The 13,961-nt window shown below is 36.8% G+C and overlaps 2 protein-coding genes across 3 annotated transcripts; both read right to left on the bottom strand.

The window, feature by feature from the left end:
• Positions 1-2,620: 2,620 nt before the first annotated feature.
• Positions 2,621-4,502, bottom strand: LOC126728665 (acyl-CoA--sterol O-acyltransferase 1-like). The gene is made up of 2 exons (XM_050434458.1): positions 4,490-4,502; positions 2,621-3,810 (listed from the first exon to the last, which is right to left on the bottom strand). The coding sequence occupies exons 1-2, from the start codon at positions 4,500-4,502 to the stop codon at positions 2,621-2,623; spliced, it is 1,203 nt and encodes a 400-aa protein (XP_050290415.1).
• Positions 4,503-4,867: 365 nt separating this feature from the next.
• LOC126726958 (uncharacterized) lies at positions 4,868-11,565 on the bottom strand. Of its 2 annotated transcripts, none has more exons than XM_050432385.1 (10): positions 11,400-11,565; positions 10,704-11,061; positions 10,196-10,440; positions 9,737-9,821; positions 9,445-9,630; positions 9,198-9,362; positions 8,891-9,109; positions 5,822-5,993; positions 5,538-5,709; positions 4,868-5,429 (listed from the first exon to the last, which is right to left on the bottom strand). In XM_050432385.1, the coding sequence occupies exons 2-10, from the start codon at positions 11,058-11,060 to the stop codon at positions 5,336-5,338; spliced, it is 1,695 nt and encodes a 564-aa protein (XP_050288342.1). In that variant the 5' UTR covers position 11,061; positions 11,400-11,565; the 3' UTR covers positions 4,868-5,335. The 2 variants fall into 2 exon arrangements, with proteins under 2 accessions (XP_050288342.1, XP_050288343.1); XM_050432386.1 differs by having other exon boundaries at positions 10,704-11,075; positions 11,400-11,558.
• Between the last annotated feature and the right edge of the window lie 2,396 nt (positions 11,566-13,961).

The following is a 13,961-nucleotide window of genomic DNA, read 5'->3' as shown; positions in this document are numbered from 1 at the left end:
ACCGCAGCGCACCGTAATGCACATATAACTGCAAAAATGAGGTGCAATGCGGTTATGATTTTGGCTAAACCATACCGCACACCACTAGGCCATTGTATATGATGATTTACAATTTGCTAATTGTTTAAGGTTTTATGAAAATTGGTAATTTATTAAAAAGAAACTCCGTGATACAATATTACAATGTAGCCACCGTAAAGCCTTGATAATCCCTTGTTATTCTTCATGATTGTTCTACTTTTAATTAGCATTACATGAAAGTGTTGAAACCAATCAAAACCAATCTCACGAAAAGTAACTGCATCCTACCAAAAACAAGGCAAACATACCACATTCAAGTACAAAATCCCTCTTAAAAAAAAAAAGTACAAAATCCCAAACACAAAAAATTAAAAAATTAAAAAAGAAAAGAAAAGAAAAAGGTTCTTCAAAAGTCCGTAAAGTAATTGAGACCTTTAGGCTTTGCTCCCATCGCATGTATCCTTTTGGAAGTGCTCTCCATTCTTTATTATCGCGTTTGGCTTACCTCTACATTACTTTTTTTAACTGGACACTTCCTTTTGTTTTAAGTAATAATGGTAAGTGGTAGTTGATTTTAATTTTCACATTTTATTTAATTAGTAAGTGATGTAGTAGTTTCTTATTAAAACAAAATGAGATTCTAGTTAAAAAAGTATAAGTCAAATCCTTTATTCTCTAGTTATTTACTGTTATACCTAATAGCTACCCCATAAATGTCACTGTTTATTCCTAACAAGTAACAAGTGTCCGGCCTATCCAACACTCTTGCATGATTTTTATTTTTGGGTAATTTTAGTGTATATATATATACACACACATTAATGAGAATCGTGAAGAAATTTCCCTTTCCTTCTTGTATGACCAGGAGTCCAGTTTATCGGGGAATATACACACTAAAATCATGATTGAGATGGTTTTTCTAATCGGAATTTCTCACCATTTATTCAAGATTGCGTATAGACATTTGAGGATAGGACTTAGGATAATAGTTTTTTGAGGTTGAAACCTAAAAACAGCTTATTTTACTCGAACAAAAAATTATGACTAATCATTGAATGAGATGATTCCAATTAAAAAAAAAAAAGCACCACTATATTTCCTATTTTCGTCAGCAAGAGCACGTTGAATTTAATCGAAGAAATTATTTATAAGTTTAAAACGTTTAAAACATACATCCTTGGGTGATAATCTTTACTATTAATAACAGAATTCTATGTTTGGGGTTTTAATATTTTACGTACTAAAATACCCTCACACAAATTTTTAAACTCTTTAAAAAACCCTTATATTTTAGTTAAATAATTTTAAATTAAAAAACACAAACTGGTTAAAAGAGTAATTTACTATTCTTAAGTTTTAGGTTTTTTTCTTTGTTTTCTCTATTCAGCCTAAAACTTAGGACACTATCTCTATCTCATTTTTAAACATAATTCCACGTTATCTTACATTTTTCTTTAAAAAAATAAAAAATACAAACAATTATTCATATATCACTTCTAAACATTATAACACTAAATCAAAAAAACAAATAAATAAAAAGGAGCATTATTACACGTGCAAAACGTGTGTAATGAGTCTAGTATTGTAATAGGCAAAAACTTGTTGCATACACATTAATGATCATACCTTTACACACATGTGAAAAAAGTTACTAAAATGTGTTAAAGGTGTGTGCATTAACATGTGTTTAATAAAAACTACTAATTGTAAAAAGATATTGATCTTATTATTGGCCATTTTTTAAATTTTCTAATAAAAATTCAGGATGAATATTCATAATTTTTATACCAAGTCATTTGTATGTATATTCCTTTGCTACTCCATTACATGGTAGGCTATGTTCTAATTACGAGTCTTCTGCACCATTTTACAATTGTTTTCTGGTAGTTAGATTTCTCAAGGCTTAATAATTAAGCACTGTTTATGACATCTAAGAATCATGTAGATTTGATTCGATTGGATTATATGAATGTGTTTGTTGTGTCTCATATGAAGTGTTTACTAGGTTGATGTTTGGGTATATAAATAAATGATTATGACCAACTTCAATTGCAATGCGACTACTTTTTTGGAGTATAATGGAGACATGACCAACTCCAATTAATTACCCCTCACTCTAGCCCCAATTGCAACTTGACTATTTTTTTTTCTTGGTATAGTGGAGATATGACTAACTCCAATTTATATGGCTAGATTGATGTTAGGTATATAAATAATTATGACCAACTCCAATTACAACTTGACTAATTTGTTGTTGTTGTTGTTTTTTTTTTTTTTTTGGGTATAATTGATATATGGCTAGCACTTTGCTCGTGTTGTTAAATGTTAACTAATGATATCTATGCAGGCTGCATCAAATTGAGCAAATTGGTGATTCATTTGTACCCTGCCTGATGAGCTTTACATAGATCCATGTGGATTCGGTATATGGTATACTAAGTAATACATATATAGGCCATATAGCTGAGCAGACCTGAATTGGAAATTTAGTGTAGTTTGTATAGCTTTTACAATAAAATTTTCTTGATTCTCATCAAAATAATAAATAAATAAAAATGTACAGGCCATATTACATGGTCCTCCATTGTTGAAAATATTTTTAAAATTTTAAAGCTTGAAAAATGTCCTTAAAAATTGTGTACTCCTCCAACACCCTAACGTCAACCTTAAACCGGAGTAGAGGTGGAAAGAACATCCAAAAGCCAGTGACCAGCAAGAATCCAAGGGCCAATGGCCCAGATATCAGCCTCGGCAACCGGACTTTCTGGTAAAGAACCACTTTCTTCAAATAAATCTCAACCACTAAACACACCCCATGGAAGAGGAAGAACCATGTGATCTCCCACGTGGGTTTCACGTGTGACAAGTAGTAGAACATGAGCTCGTGCATGAGAGCCGACACAACAAAGGTAACCAATATGGCTGGGAGTGGGGCCCACTTATGACCAACGACATGTGTGGCAATGTTGAGAAAAGGTTCGTATACGGCTTGTCGTAAAATACTTGTGACCATGATGTTCCATCTCTTGCCCCAAAAGTCTTGCAATGAGGTAGAGAGGTATGGTGCATTGAACTGTGGCTCGAGCTCAAGTCTCAACATGGCTCGAGCTAGGGCTGCCACCAAGGCTAGTGTGATTTCAAGCCATAAGTATATGTGGATACAATATAGACACAACATGGCCCATGGATGAAATTTGTCACTATAGTCATATAGTTGGATCAACATGGCTAAAAGTATGCTCTTTATTGTGATATTTAGAGGCCACTTGTGGCCCTTCCTAGGCCTTTTGAGAACTGGGTTTTCCTTAATTGGTCTACTTGGACGTGTTTTTTCGGGTGGGTTTTCTTTATTTGGGGCAACTGAATATGATTTTGGAGATGGGTTTGACTTATTTTGGGTGTTTTGGGATTTATCCAACGAGTCTAGAGGTGGGTTTTGTTGGATTTTGATGGGTAAACAAGCAAAGGCGATGAAGTGCCCAAGAGAGATTGATGGGTTGGAGGACAAAGGCCCTTTACCAAAAGCAAAGAGCAAAAGCTTGAAGTTGGCTAGCCATGCAATGAAGAAAGCAAAGGTGCCTCCTAGATGAATGGAGGAGAAGTTAAGAGGAAGGAGAAGAAATAGGCACACAATTGGGAGCACACCAAAGAGTCTTGGAATACCTCTGGGGACAAATTTGCCTATGTAATAGCAGTAGCATAGAGATATGAAGACTGAAAGCCATACGTTGATAAAATTATTCATCTCACACCCTCCAATAATTTTTTTTCTTCTATTATTAATCTTTCCTGCTTATTCTTGATCTTTGCACTATTGGTGGTAAAGAGCTAAGGAAGAGAGGTATTATGTCCATAAGTTGGAGTCGTAAGGAAATAATATGCACAGAAATGTGAGAAGCACCAGTTTGAGAAGTTGAACCACGTTTCTCACTGGGTTGTTAGACTTTTGGACTCGTATACGTTTCTAGCCCTGTATGAATTTATGCATTTTATTCTTTGCGGGAAAAAAACAGTAGAGAAAGAATAGAGTTAGTAATAAAAGAGATAAACCTTGTTTTCTTTTTTCTAAATCTTCTTTTCCTCAGGCTAGTGGGTTCATGATTCATGAAACTTCATATTCTTGACGTAGATAATATGTAAGAGGAAATTTATCTCACAATGTTTGCACGATATCAAATGTTATACGCTATCTTTTTTTTAGTATCGAAATTAGTAGGATAGTCAATAAAATGTGCATTCTTGTTCCAAATAAGCAACTTTACTAACTATGAAGGATGAGTGCAAATGTAAGATCCACCTACTATAGTTGTTTGGACTAGCTATTTAAAGTCTAATACCAAACGAAGGGGACAACACAGAGAAGTCCAATATTCAGAGAAATCAAAACCACACAAGTTTCTAAATGAATAAACAATTTTCTATGGGAAAATTTCATTTCCTACGAATGAATTTCTTTCCCTAATTAAACCATCTTTCACCATATTTCCAATAATGTGAGACAATTATATCTTTTTTTTTTTTTTTTTTTTTTTTTTTTTTTTTGATTGGCACTAGGTGTCTAGGACTTTGTCCTGACTAATCCAGTAATCTTGCGGGTGTACAAGCCCTTGGCAAGGAGTTTCCCGCAAGTGCACCTCGGGTAATTCAAGAGGCAATTAAATTCCCCTAGTCCAATAGCCTCAAGGGAGTGAATGCACGTATGGCTGCTTGAACCCAAGATGTTAGAGTTTTACTGCTCGACCTAGAGTTCGCCTAACCAATACGCCACACACCTTGGAGTTAAATGTGAGACAATTATATCATTTCAACATAATAATCATAGCAAGCCAATAACAACAACTAGGGAAAAGCTTAAAATTCTGATCTATGCACAGTATACTACGGCTTCATAATATGTTATTTGTAGTTTTGGACCACCAGGTAGTAGCTGAACAATCAAAGACATTTAGAAGAAATAATCACTAAACAACAGTGACCAATAACACTGATCTGTCAAAAATTCTAACACTAAAGTTTCGCCTTCAGAATTTCTTCAAGACAATGTGAGCATGGTTTTACAGTCAAAACTAGCAAAACGGATTGGTGCTTTTGCTGACCTTAGGAGATGAAACAGGGCCTCAATTTCTATAGGGCCGACTTTTCCTTCAATCAGGAAATCTTCCTCCATATGACAAATCAACCATGTAAGAAGCTCAATAATTTCTCTCCTTTCTCCTATGATGTTTCATAATCTGTTTGAAAAATATTACACTATGATTACCTAAACTTGATAAACAACCAATCAACATTTAACAAGAGGACTTGAACTCCTATATTACTGATGCTGTTCATAAATCTGCATATAAGTCTCCGAGAGTGCAACCATTTGAGGAAGTGTTTCTGAAACATGCAAATCCTGCATCTCATACCTGAAAATATTGAATGCCAAAAGTGTCAATTGCAATATCTGTTACATTAAAAGAAAAAAAGAAATTCAAAATTTCAGTTTTGTGCATATTGATGAAATATGGAATTACCATAATTCTTCTGACTTCCTCTGTACAAATACCCTGTAGTACCCTTCACCAGGTTTACCATCATGAACAATGTTGGCAATCAAATCATACTTTGAACGCAATTTCTGATTCTCCTTAGGTGTTGGCAAGGGAATGTAATCCTTCAACTCTAGGTTCTTCACGGGAAAGTTCACTGAGACAAAGTTACATCATTCAGCACAATGGGCATGAGTTGGCCCAGTTTTGGATAATATTATATATGTAGATACATCATACAACTACTAAATATAGGAATGAAATCTCACCTAATGTAGGATTTTTTTCCACAAAAAAGTTGTTCTTTGTAAATCGACGCATGTGGAGAATTAGATACTGTGGCAATCTGGTAACACGGTATCTCATCCTTGCTATACAAGGTCGGACAACCTCAGTGATAGTTTCACCATCAAACTTCTTCAGGATGTTGAAGAGTGGAACCTATAACAAAAGCATATGCAAAATTTAGTCTGAAAGAAATACTACTGAGAAAAATATATAAAAAACCACAAATTTTCTCTAGTACTATTATCTTTCAAAGACTTCCGCAGAGCACCTTTTTCCAACATGCAATATAAAGAAGGCCAATTTGATTTAGCTAGACGTATATACCAATGAGTTTGTATTGCAGTTGATACTGATGTCATGCAATGCAAATATAAATTGAGAATGGATATACAGCCTAAATTCCCAAACAGGAAGCCACTTCCAAATATCACCAAAATGTCCTCTTATTTTATTCTAAAAAAATACTCTCCAATTGGTTCTCAAAATATAAGACTTTCTCAAAATATAAGACAGAAATAAATGGAAAATGCTTGAAATTTTTATAATCACTCTTAAGAGAAATGAAGCAATTGTTTAGCATAATTTTTTCCTTTTAAACTAAACAAGGCCATAAGAGAATTGGCCAATTTCACGCAACTTTAACAAAGTACCAAAGTGGCATAGAATGTTGCAAATGTTAATCAAGAGAAAGGGGAAAATAAATAAATAACTTGCCAATTCTTAGCGCTAAACAGAACCAAAAATAACTTCTTAAATGAACTTAATAGAACTTGCCAATTCTATTATTTAAAAAGAAAAAGGAAAAATTCCAACTCAGAGTCACTTTAGAGTATTACCATTGGCTTTCTCTAACTCAGAGTCACTTTAGAGTATTACCATTGGCTTTCTCTAACTTTTACACAGTAAAAAAATGGCATTGAATACTGCAGCTGTAAATCCCAAGAAAGAACAACCAAATTTAACTCTCTCTCTCTCTCTCTCTCTCTCTCTCTCACACACACACACACACACACACACACACACACACACACACACACACACACACACACACACACGGCGTAACCATAGCACGGCTAGAGAAACAATATCCTCTTTGGAAATCTAAGGTTAAGGCAAAGCTAAACAATAAGTTCCCATGGTAGTTAATTAGGTTTTTATGTTTTATTTGTCATTCTAGAGTCAAGGGTAATTTAGCAATTCCACAATTGTTGGGTATGAACAATAGTTATGGGCCATGGGTCTTCTTTTATTAATTTTTTTTTTTTTTAAAAGGTAATAAAAGTTTTATTGATAGCAAAAAAGCAATGTGTTTACAATTGCAATGGGTCTTCTTTTATTAATAAGTAAGTCTTATATAGTTAATGGGTTGTTATGTGTGGGCTTTGGTTCAATTCAATTAGGATTTGGTTCACTAGTCAAAGTAGAAGCCCTGCCCTAGTTCTACTAAGAGAGGTTAAGAGTAGGGTCTATGCAATTGTACTCAAATAAGTTAGAGTTGATCAACCTATCAAAAAAAAGTTAGAGTTGATCAATAAAATGTCAAGTGTTTTGAGTATTGAGGCACATTGGCCGTAGTATTCTTTTTCCTCCCTTTCTCATCTTTCTTTCTTCTTTTCTTTCTCACGGAACTATTTATGGTATGGTTCATGGTACTATTTTCTCACACATTGTTCACATGCTAGAAAATAATTCATGGCTTTTTCTTTCTTCTCTTTTTAACCATAAATCAAATCCTTTCTCTCTTGAACCCTAATATTTCTTCTAAAAAGGTTCTAAACTCAAAATCCACAAATCCTCCTAAACCTTAACTCCATCACAACCACACATAGACAAGTTCGCCCACGCCCCTTTCCTAAGCATTACACTTTTCAAGGAATTATGAAGGCCTTAAAAGCATTTGTCAATTCCACATTTTTTTTTTTCCAAAAGTCAGTTTTAGCCCCAAGGGGAAGGAGAAGAGGAAATTTGAATAGTAACCTCCACTTCATGAGGTGTGGTCCCTAACTGATTGTACTACGTGTTAGGGTTTTGCCAATTCTACAATTTTAAATAGCCTCTCTATCCCTCTCGAGTCTCTACCAATATTAAAATGTAAAATTTTTATTTTATTAGAAACTCTTTTTTTTTTTTTAAAGGGAGAGGGGGAGGTGTGGTTCGAATCACAAACACAGGACATTATAAAGAATTCCATTACCATTAGGCCATCACTTGAACTCCATATTAAAATGTAAACCCTTAGGGTCAGTTTGGTTAGAAATGTGGAAAAGTGGGAGGATAAAAAATGGTGGGAGGATAGAAAAGATTTTAATTTCTCTCATTTTTGTTTAGTTGGGAGTGGAAAAGTGAAATGATGGAAAAAGTGAGTTTGTATAAATTTACTCATACACCCTTGTTAAAAAATGATGGCCAATTAAAACAAAAAAGTGACAAACAACCAAAAAAAAAAAAAAAAACAAGCAATCATCCAATTTATTAAAAAAAAAAAAATCATGTCTAGTTAAAAAAACAAAACAACTATCACACCCACAACCCCAAAAGGGAAAAAAGAAAAAAAAGGGCAACGTCCAGGAAAGAAAAGGAAAAAAAAGAAGAGGCATCGTGCCCACCCTCAGCCTAGGAAATCGAAAAATGAAAAAAAAAAAAGAAAAGAAAAAAAAAAAAAAGCAACATCTAGGAAAGAAAAGAAAAGAAAAGAAAGAGGCAATGTGCCCAGCACCAAAAAAAAAAAAAAAAAGAAGAAGAAGAAAGGAACTGGACATGGGCATTTTTGTCCATTAAGCAGCCCCATTTTCTTCCTTTAGCTTTCTCTCCATTTTGGAGAGAGAACTTTTTGGTGGATTCGAGAAGAAAACACCCGGGCCCCTCTCAACCAAACACACTCAAAAGTTTTCTTCCCATTTTCTCTCCAAAGTTTTCCATCCACCCTATTTCACCTCCAAACAAACACACCCTTATTCAATTAGAATCAACCCTACAGGAAAATCTCCTAAGGACAATAGAAAATAGATCTCATTTATTATGCAACCAAACTCACTGAGAAATTAAAATACCTGGGGTATTATATTTTTCTCCATCACGTCTTTGAAGAGAGGAGGTGGTGGCAAATCCAGTCCAAGCATTAAGAATGGCATTCTGGAAGTTTCTGTCACAACAGCATCATGTTCAATTCCACCATCTGTGAGTTTTGAAGCAGCATGCTGGTCATCACTGTTTTCTTTCTTCTCCAAGAAAGCTTTGTTATGAATCTCTTTCACAACCTCCAATTCACCCTATAAAGTGTACAGATGTCTTTAGATAAGTGCAACTGGCTATCCAACTACTAGCAACAAAGTCAACAAGAACAATTATAGAGTCAACCTGAAAGCAATCATAGATAATGCTTCTATTCTTCTTTGTTTTAAGATCAGCATGCAGTGTGTTAAGAAGCCATGATATGAATTCAACTGGATCAGACTGCGCACCAATCCGGAACCTTTTTTTACTGGCTTTCATAATTGCCTGTAGAAACTCATGTGGGCTTACCTGTAAACATTAAGAATTTTGATAAATATGAATTTCATGTTCAAGAACCATTAACTCAATGTGACAATGACTGGGAACATACCTGTCCTTTAAAGTTCCTTGTATGCCAGATCTTTCTTGTGAGTTCTCCAAATCGATGAACAAGTGGAGATTTGCTGTGTTTATAATTTTCAGGGATAAGGAAAAAATTCCTTAAAGGAGTAACTCTCATCAAAGATTGTATTGTGACATTCACAAAATCTGTCTCTTTAATGTTGTTAAGCCCCACCTGAAATTTGCCAATCATGATTAACAACACTTCAAAAGGTCCCATTTAATATCATATAAAATCTCCAACAATAAAACAGAAATGTGGTAAGGCCAAGGATAAGTACCATTCCTGGAAGGTAATCAGAACCATCAAGTGCTCTAGACCACTGCTTGTTCTTGTCAAGTTGTTCCACTTGTTCCCTCGCAAACCTGCATGTATAGTAGCCAAAAATAATCAACAATTAAGTGCTTAAAAGTACATAATGCAATAAATTAAATTCTTAAATAAAACATAAAATACAATGTGAATGAAAGATAGCATATTACTATCACAAATAGTACTGAGAAACTTAATGAAGCTGACCATGGTGGTTCTCTTTCAAAGGAAAACTGTAATCCACAAGGATCAAAGCAAACATATCCAACCGACAGCCATCACATCCACATCCATAGGATGCATGTGGCTGTGCACACACAAGCACACATACACGCACACACACACAGATATGCAAAGAGAGGGTATGACAGCATGAAATAGAGAAGGAAAAATATAGTGAAAGCACTTTGCAAAAATATAAGCACACCTGGGATTCAGAACATGTCGAATGTCATCTAATGAGGGGTCGTCGATTTCATATCCGTCAGGAAGGCAATAAACCTGCTCAGTCTGAAGATTGATATAAACATGGTGGCCTGCTTCCAGACTGTGAGTATATGCATGAGACTTTCTCCCTCTCCCTTGATAATACTTCCCACATACCAGACAGGCATACACATTCAAATTCGACAAAGAGACAGAACAAAACTTCTCAAAATCAAAATCCAAAACCTGCAAAGCATAGAATAGCAACCACAAAACAATACTTAAAACCCCACCCAAAAAAAAAAAAAAAAATTATGTAACTTATCAACATGAGCATTTACATAGATACATGCCTGAAGCTAACAATGCATATACAAACAAGTTTTTCTCAGAATCAAAAATCCAAAACCTGTAAAACATTAACAAGTAACTCAAACCATTGACATTGTAGTAAATAAAAATGCCCATTTTGTCAAATTTATCTTAAGCATCAAAGACAAATAGTATACCTGACGATTAACTGTATCAAGATAAGGACAGTCCCTCCGGCGCTCAACCTCACGGTTACGCCTTCCTTGACTATATCCTTGCTCAATTTGATCCTCCTCCTCCTCCTCCTCTTCTTCTCCATTGCCATTCTCCACTCCCTTCCCACCGCCATTTTGCTCAGCCCCCTGCCTCTCCTCTTCCTCCTCCTCATCGTCATCGTCATAATTCGCTAATCCCGAAAGAGGATTCGCAATTGGAAGAGGCGGCGGCGATGGAGATGACTCCACCTCCTGCTCCTCCACCACTCTCTGCCTCTTTGCTTCCGAAGCAAACCCTTCCTCCGACACCAAATCACCAGTTTTCCTCTTTGAACTCATTCTGTTACAGTTTAACTAATTATACAAATAAATAAATAAATAATCATCAAAAAAACTCTTTCTAATAATAACAAATTCAGATAAAAAATTTTCAATTTTCAACTTTCATCAAAGTTATCCACAATATTAAGTACACTGATCCAAAAATGAATAAATAAATAACAATTTTTCTAGGTTTAAAAAGGAACTAAATTGTTTCCGAATGAGTGAGTGAGAAAGCTAAAGCGTTTATTCTAAGGTTTCTCAAAGGTGTAAAAATGCCACACAGAACCAAAAAAAAAAAAAAAACAATTGAATGAAAAGATTAATGAGTTAATTGTTTTAAATTCGTTGACGAACCTGAGACTGTGTGTGAGAGAGAGAGTGAGAAGAAGCTCCGGTTCGAGAGGTTTTCGAGTTGGAAGGCGCTAGATTGCTCTCTACGCGACACGGGTCGGAGTTGTCCGATTACGCCATGAACTTGTTCTATCTTCATGGGCTTGGAGTTGTAGGGCCCAACGAGTTGTAAATGGTACGTACTTGGGCCTTCATAAGTTTAGAATCACAATTTCTATTTTTATTTTTCCTTTTTACACACAAAACTATTTCCAACCGAGATGACTAGTTGTAATTAGGGATAGTAATTGTTTCCAAAAAAAAAAAAAAAAAAATTAGGGATAGTAATTTAAACCCTGCAATTGCGGGTACCTGCCTCACCTGTCCTTGATGGATGGGTTTTATTCGTCCCAAGTCCCACGTAATAAATGGGATGTAAATGAGGATTAATATTTTCTCTCACATCCTTTTTGTTTATATTTAAATAATTAAAAAAATATTTTTATAGGTTTTTTCTATAAGACATACATATGTTTTTTAATCCTTGTAACTTTAAATTTATGATTTTTTTAATTATATTTTATTATTGAATTAAAACTGTGGGGCCCGGCCCAAAAATGATGGACTATTCCAAGCTCAGGCCCGTCCGAGGAGCGTCCTGTCCAACGGAAAGCCTCATATGAAGTTCTATTCAACCCCAATAGCGTCAAGGAAACCTGTCCGAGGAGTAACTCCTCCTCGGAAATCACGAAGCCCAGACGAGAAGCTCTGCTCAGCCATTTCAGCTCACCTTCCCCAACATAAAAAACGCATTAAATTCAAAATATCTCACGGAAGGCTACCACCACATTAATTGCGCCCCAACCACCCTCTTGGCCGCATTAATGAGGAAAAGACCCCTGAACAGTGCCGCCTTGGCCTCTGCAACTCACAAAGGGTCTGATGAGGGCGTCTGATGGGACAGGTGCTCGAGTGGATGCTTGGATGACTAACAGGTGTAAGGCTGGGATGAAAAGGAGAGAAATATATAATGTAATGAAGTCCCTCAAAGAAGGGACGACAGAATTGTAAGAGGAACAAGAGAAATAAAATCAGACTTGAAGAATCCTTCTTTACGTTCTTATTTCTCTCTGTAAACAGTACACTACATGCATCAAATTTGCTAGTTTCACTGAGGCCAAGCTCTTTAACCCATTCTCTACAAGTATTTATTGTGGGTTGTGCTTTGGGCCGAGGCCTGATCAACAGAAGTTGGGCCAGGAAAATCGTGCAACCACAATTGGCGCCGTCTGTGGGAAGAGCTAGGGCATCAGCTAGTGCAACAGTCGAGCATGGAAGAACTAGATCCGCACCAAGAGGATCCTCACCAAGCCAACTCCCAACGAACACAACCCGCCGAGTCCCAGAGACAGAATAATCCAACCAACCCAGGAGGCAGGGGGAATCGTGAGGGGAGTGCGCATACCACCCGGACGAGCCAGAGTCACACTCAGACAGGAAGTCATGTGTCTCAGAGGCGAAATAGTCACCAGGCCATGCAGCGGGAGATAGATGACTTAAAAAGGAAGTTACGACGTGTACAACGAAGACGATCTCCCTCTGACTCAGGTGAGTCTTCCAAGGCGGAGGACGTAAGCTACAGACGAAGGTCAAGGACCCCCCAAGCGAGACCTTTTCTTACGTAAAGGAACCACGCCCGGTAAGGAAGTATGAGAGCCCACCCAGCAAAGGTTCGGGGAGCGACGCCATGAAGAAGGCGCTGGACCAGGTTTCAAGATCACCCTTCACGAATAAAATCGAAGGGGCTAAGATGCCAAGACGCTTCAACCAACCGGCGTTCGCCATTTATCACGACAAAGCAAACCCGGTGGAGCACGTGAGTCAGTTTAATCAAAAGATGGCAATTTACTCGCAAAACGAGGCCCTGATGTGCAAAATCTTCCCTTCAAGCTTGGGATAGATGGCGATGAGATGGTTCAACAACCTGAAGACAAACTCCGTGGGCTCCTACAAGCAGCTCACCCAAGCTTTTTGCTCCCGTTTCATTACAAACACTAGAGTCCCTCGACCTCTCAGTTCGCTGCTGTCCTTGTCCATGCATGAAGGAGAAACCCTGAAAGCGTATTCGGATAGGTATTGGGAGGTGTATAACGATTTAGATGACAACCATGATAACATTGCCATCAGCACGTTCACAAGTGGCCTCCCCACCGCGCATGGCTTAAGGAAATCCCTCACCGGGAAACCAGCTACTGACGTCCAACAGCTGATGGATAGGATCGACAAGTACAAAAGAGTGGAGGAGGATCAGCTGCAAGGGAAGGGCAAGGAGAAGGTCGTCCCCTTTAAGACAAATGATTTCAGAATGGAACGTCACAATCCTGGTCAGCCGAGGAGAGATTTTCCGCGACAGGCTGGGCAGAGCACCCCGCAAACAGTGAATACCGTATTCAGAGAGCCAGTACAACAAGTATTGGAGAAAATAAGGGATGAACCCTATTTCAGATGGCCGGGAAAGATGGCTGGAAACCCTGCCAATCGTAATCAGAACCTGTACTGCCAATATCATCAGGACCACGGGCATAC

Source organism: Quercus robur, chromosome 5, assembly GCF_932294415.1.
Source record: "Quercus robur chromosome 5, dhQueRobu3.1, whole genome shotgun sequence".
Taxonomy (NCBI): Eukaryota; Viridiplantae; Streptophyta; class Magnoliopsida; order Fagales; family Fagaceae; genus Quercus; species Quercus robur.
Note: the sequence above shows the minus strand (reverse complement) of the source record. Positions and strands in the feature narration are given on the sequence as shown.

Excerpts from the sequence above, each read along its gene's own strand:
- LOC126726958 (XM_050432385.1), bottom strand. The coding sequence starts at position 11,060 with ATGAGTTCAAAGAGGAAAACTGGTGATTTGGTGTCGGAGGAAGGGTTT. Across the intron at positions 5,994-8,890 it reads AGAAAAATATAATACCCCAG|GTTCCACTCTTCAACATCCT; the intron begins GTATTTTAATTT and ends CTTTTGTTATAG. Across the intron at positions 5,710-5,821 it reads GGAAAAAAATCCTACATTAG|TGAACTTTCCCGTGAAGAAC; the intron begins GTGAGATTTCAT and ends ACTTTGTCTCAG.